General features: G+C 27.7%; 1 protein-coding gene across 1 annotated transcript; it reads left to right on the forward strand.

Moving 5' to 3' along the window:
• The first annotated feature begins 1,211 nt into the window (after positions 1-1,211).
• Positions 1,212-1,760, forward strand: LOC124371046 (uncharacterized protein K02A2.6-like). Its single transcript, XM_046829353.1, has one exon. The coding sequence runs from the start codon at positions 1,212-1,214 to the stop codon at positions 1,758-1,760; it is 549 nt and encodes a 182-aa protein (XP_046685309.1).
• The last annotated feature ends 4,505 nt before the right edge of the window (positions 1,761-6,265 follow it).

Raw genomic sequence — 6,265 nt, forward strand, 5'->3', positions numbered from 1 at the left:
AATGGTGCAAAATATTTTACTAAACTAGATGCCGAGAAAGGTTTCTGGCAAATAAGAGTCAGTGAAAGATCTCAAGATTATTTGACATTTGCTACACATTGGGGAAGATTTTCCTTTATACGATTGCCTTTTGGACTCGCGTCCGCTCCAGAAATTTTCCAAAAGTTAATTTGCGACATTCTCAAGGATGTGCCAAACACCGAATGTGCTATGGATGACGTAATAATTTATGCAAAAAACTGTTGATGAACTTAGAAACGTAACTGAAATCGTTAAGAAGCGGTTCTCAGAAGCAGGACTGAAACTAAATGACAAGAAATGCGAATACGAGATGACTAAAATAAAATTTTTAGGTCATATAATTAGTGGAAATGGAATTCAAATTGACGAAGAGAAAATACAAGCCATCGAACAATTGCAGGCCCCTACCAACCTAAAAGAGCTTAGACGACTAATGGGCATGTTAAATTACTTGTCAAGATTCATTCCAAATTACTCTGATCTAGTTCTTCCATTGAGATCACTTTTGAAGAAAGATCATTACTTCAGTTGGACTGTAGATCAGGAAAAGGCATTTGAAAATGTAAAAAAAAGCTATTACTACAGCACCTACACTAGGATTGTATGATGTAAAGAAGCCTGTGAGACTGTCAGTTGATTCAAGCCAACATTCAATTGGGGCTGTTCTATTACAGGACCGTCCAATTGCCTATGCTACAAGAGCATTATCACCAACAGAACAAGTAATGCCACAAATAGTAAAATAAGCTCTTGCGGTACAATTTGGTTGCACAAAATTTCACTGTTTTATTTACGGTAGACCATTGACTATAGAGACTGATCATCAGCCTCTACAAACAATATTTAGAAAAACATTGAATGAAGCACCTGTTCGTCTTCAAAGGATATTTCTAGAGATAATTCCGTACGATCCGAAAATATTGTGCATAAAAGGAACAAATATGCACATTGCAGATGTTTTAAGTAGGGACTGTAAAACGGCTGAAAATACTACTATGCAGGAAAAAGACCTTGAAGTGATATCAATCTTCTCAATACATCCATACAATCAGCTTTTAAGAGTCAAAGAGGAAACATTGAAAAGTTCCACCTTACAAGAACTAATACAAGTAATACAAAATGGTTGGCCTAAATCAAAAACTGAGTTGCCTAAGAGCTTGCACTTACTTTGGAATTTCAGAGATGAAATGATGGTTGAAGATGGAGTTGTGTTCAAAGGAACCAAAGTTGAAATTCCAAATGGTATGAAAACGGATATTATCAAAGCTATTCATACTGGACATCAAGGAATTCAATCTTGTTATCAAAGGGCAAGAGAATCCTTGTACTGGCCCAACATGTTTGAAGATTTGAGTGACTTCATACGATCATGCACAGTATGCCAAAGTCAGAGCAGGGCAGAAATAAAAGAACCCATCAAAAGTAAACAAATTCCAATCAGGCCATGGGAGGTTACAGCAGCTGATTATTTTAAGTTCAAAGGCAAAAGTTACCTTGTTCTTGGTGACAGCTACTCTGGTTACTTCGAACTCGCTGAAGTGTCGTCAAGTAGTTATGCAACTATCAAACAGTTGAAGTCATGGTTTGCTGTTCATGGTGTACCAGCTGTACTGGAATCAGATAACATGCCTTTCAATTCAGCAGAGTTTAAAACATTTTCAAAACGATGGGGATTTGAACAGTCCATATTCTCTCCAAACTTCCCAAGAGCAAACGGATTGGCAGAGAGACTTATTTGAAGCTCTGTTGAATCATAGAAACACTCCACGATCACCAGATCTAGGTTCTCCAGCACAAAGGCTAATGTCTAGAAGGACACAGACATTGGTTCCAATTGATGATGCGCTTCTATTGCCATCAATAATTGATCCAAAGAAAGTGCATCAACAACTCTCTGAAGCGAGAGAAAAACAAAACATGTATGGAGATAGAGGTGCAGTTCCAAAGCCGAGAGTTTAAACCTGGAGAGAGAACGTAAAGCTAAGAAAGGGCCATCGAAGTTGGGTGTTAGACGGAGTAATTAAAGACAAAGTAAACCCAGGTCTTACATAGTGGAAAGCAAATGAAAACTTTATCAACGCAACTCACAGAATATTGCCAAGAGATATGGTAAACCCAATTACCTGAAGGATTACACTTACACTTCCTGAGGAAGGGAGATGTGACATAGTCAGCTGACTATTATTTGTTTTTGTTGTTGTTTACATTCCAATATTCATTCATTCAATATACAGTCTTCAATAAAGATGTTTTAACTGTTGCATTTAACTTAATTATCTTAGTACCAACTAACTTTTCGTTGGTTTCAATATCTTTTGATTTGTATTAACTATAGTGTGTTACCATTAGTTTTATGAGATTTAGTATTATACGTTTAATGCATCATAAATAGTACAACGTGAGTAAAATTGAATAAAATAATTTAATAAACAAAAATTAACGTTTTTTTAGTTAAATTTTTCGTTAATTCGATATCTTTTGATTTGTATTATCTATGGTGTGTTACCAATAGTAAAATGTGACTAAAACTAAATTATATAATTTTTGACCAATTTTAAATAGACTTAAAATTTTCGATATATTCGTTATTCTTAGATTTAAATTAGTAAAGTTTTCTTATTATCCTAGTTGTCTGAGATTTAGTGTTAACCGTTTTGTATAATAATATTGTGAAATATGATTAAAACTGAATTATTTATTTTTTCAAAGAATAATTATCGTTTCCTAGGAAACCACTTAAATTTTCGTTATATTCGTAATCCTTCGATGTAAATTAGTAATGTTTTATTAATATCCTAGTTAGCTGAGATTTAATGTTAGGCGTTTTGTATATTAATATTTTAAAATGTGTTTAAAATTGAATAAATTATTTTTTAAAGAATAGTTGTCGTTTCCTAGGAAACCATTTAAATATTTCGTTAGTTCGATATCTTTTGATTTGTATTCTCTATGGTATGTTAATATAAATTTGCTGAGATTTAGTATTAGGCGTTTTTATATTTTAATATTTTAAAATGTGATTAAAACTGAATAATTTATTTTTTTCAAAGAATAGAGGTCGTTTCCGAGGTAAAGAATAGTTGTTGTTTCCTAGGAAACCTCTTAAAATTTTTGATATATTCGTTATTCTTTGATTTGAATTAGTAATGTTTTCTTACTATCCTAGTAGGCTGAGATTTAGTATTAGGCGTTTTTTTATTTTAATATTGTGAAAATGTAATTAAAACTCAATAATTTAAGTTTCAAAGAATATTTCATTTATACGTTTAATGCATCATAAATAGTACAACGTGAGTAAAATTGAATAAAATAATTTTCCAAACAAAAATTAACGTTTTTTTAGTTAAATTTTTCGTTAATTCGATATCTTTTGATTTGTATTATCTATGGTGTGTTACCAATAGTTTACTTAGATTTAGTATTATACGTTTAAATGCATCATACTTAGTAAAATGTGACTAAAACTAAATTATATAATTTTTGACCAATTTTAAAACGACTTTTAATTTTCGATGTATTCGTTATTCTTAGATTTGAATTAGTAATGTTTTTTTACTATCCTAGTTGTCTGAGATTTAGTGTTAACCGTTTTCAATAATAATATTGTGAAATATGATTAAAACTGAATTATTTATTTTTTCAAAGAATAATTATCGTTTCTTAGGAAACCACTTAAATTTTCGTTATATTCGTAATCCTTCGATGTAAATTAATAATGTTTTATTAATATCCTAGTTATCAGAGATTTAATGTTAGGCGTTTTATATATTAATATTTTAAAATGTGTTTAATATAGAATACATTATTTTTTAAAGAATAGTTGTCGTTTCCTAGGAAACCATTTAAATATTTCGTTAGTTCGATATCTCTGATTTGTATTATCTATAGTATGTTAATATAAATTTGCTGAGATTTAGTATTAGGCGTTTTATATTTTAATATTTTGAGATGTGATTAAAACTGAATAATTTACTTTTTCAAAGAATAGTTGTCGTTTCATAGGAAACCTCTGAAATTTTCGATATATTCGTTATTCTTTGATTTGAATTAGTAATGTTTTCTTACTATCTTAGTAGGCTGAGATTTAGTATTAGGCGTTTTTTATTTTTATATTGTGAAATGTGATTAAAACTGAATAATTTATATTTTAAAGAATAGTTGTCGTTTCCTAGGAAACCAACTAACTTTTCGTTAGTTTCGATATATTTTGATTTGTATTAACTATAGTGTGTTACTATTAGTTTTATGAGATTTAGTATTATACGTTTAATGCATCATAAATAGTACAAAGTGAGTAAAATTGAATAAAATAATTTTCCAAACAAAAATTAACGTTTTTTAGTTAAATTTTTCGTTAATTCGATATCTTTTGATTTGTATTATCTATGGTGTGTTACCAATAGTTTACTTAGATTTAGTGTTATACGTTTAATGCATCATAAATAGTGAAATGTGACTAAAATAAATTATATAATTTTTGACCAATTTTAAAACGACTTTAAAATTTTCGATGTATTCGTTATTCTTAGATTTGAATTAGTATAGTTTTCTTACTATCCTAGTTGTCTGAGATTTAGTGTTAACCGTTTTCTATAATAATATTGTGAAATATGATTAAAACTGAATAATTTATTTTTTCAAAGAATTAATTATCGTTTCCTAGGAAACCACATAAATTTTCGTTATATTCGTAATCCTTCGATGTAAATTAGTAATGTTTTATTAATATCTAAGTTAGCTGAGATTTAATGTTAGGCGTTTTATATATTAATATTTTTAAATGTGTTTAAAACTGAACAATTTATTTTGTAAAGAATAGTTGTTGTTTCCTAGGAAACCTCATAAAATTTTTGATATATTCGTTATTCTTTGATTTGAATTAGTAATGTTTTCTTACTATTCTAGTAGACTGAGATTTAGTATTAGGCGTTTTTTTATTTTAATATTGTGAAATGTAATTAAAACTCAATAATTTATATTTCAAAGAATAGTTCATTTATACGTTTAATGCATCATAAATAGTACAACGTTAGTAAAATTTAATAAAATAATTTTCTAAACAAAAATTAACGTTTTTTTAGTAAAATCTTTCGTTAATTCGATATCTTTTGATTTGTATAATCTATGGTGTGTTACCAATAGTTAACTTAGATTTAGTATTATACGTTTAATGCTTCATAAATAGTAAAATGTGACTGAAACTAAATTATATAATTTTTGACCAATTATAAAACGACTTTAAATATTCGATGTATACGTTATTCTTAGATTTGAATTAGTAAATTTTTTTACTATCCTACTTGTCTGAGATTTAGTGTTAACGGTTTTGTATAATAATATTGTGAAATATGATTAAAACTGAATTATTTATTTTTTCAAAATATAATTATCGTTTTTTAGGAAACCACTTAAATTTTCGTTATATTCGTAATCCTTCGATGTAAATTAATAATGTTTTATTAATATCCTAGTTAGCTGAGATTTAATGTTAGACGTTTTGTATATTAATATTTTAAAATGTGTTTAAAACTGAATAATTTATTTTGTCAAGAATAGTTGTTGTTTCCTAGGAAACCTCTTAAAATTTTTAATATATTCGTTATTCTTTGATTTGAATTAGTAATGTTTTCTTACTATCCTAGTAGGCTGAGATTTAGTATTAGGCGTTTTTTATTTTAATATTGTGAAATGTGATTAAAACTCAATAATTTATGTTTTAAAGAATATTTCATTTATACGTTTAATGCATCATAAATAGTACAACGTGGGTAAAATTGAATAAAATAATTTTCTAAACAAAAATTAACGTTTTTTTAGTTAAATCTTTCGTTAATTCGATATCTTTTGATTTGTATTATCCATGGTGTGTTACCAATAGTTAACTTAGATTTAGTATTATACGTTTAATGCATCATAAATAGTAAAATGTGACTGAAACTAAATTATATAATTTTTTACCAATTATAAAACGACTTTAAATTTTCGAAGTATTCGTTATTCTTAGATTTAAATTAGTAAAGTTTTCTTACTATTCTAGTTGTCTGAGATTTAGTGTTAACCGTTTTCTATAATAATATTGTGAAATATGATTAAAACTGAATTATTTATTTTTTCAAAGAATAATTATCGTTTCTTAGGAAACCACTTAAATTTTCGTTATATTCGTAATCCTTCGATGTAAATTAATAATGTTTTATTAATATCCTAGTTATCAGAGATTTAATGTTAGGCGTTTTATATATTA

This window comes from Homalodisca vitripennis, unplaced genomic scaffold (assembly GCF_021130785.1).
Source record: "Homalodisca vitripennis isolate AUS2020 unplaced genomic scaffold, UT_GWSS_2.1 ScUCBcl_880;HRSCAF=3777, whole genome shotgun sequence".
NCBI lineage: Eukaryota > Metazoa > Arthropoda > Insecta > Hemiptera > Cicadellidae > Homalodisca > Homalodisca vitripennis.

Bases quoted from the DNA above. Each gene is read 5' to 3' on its own strand.
- LOC124371046 (XM_046829353.1), top strand. From the start codon at position 1,212: ATGGTTGAAGATGGAGTTGTGTTCAAAGGAACCAAAGTTGAAATTCCA.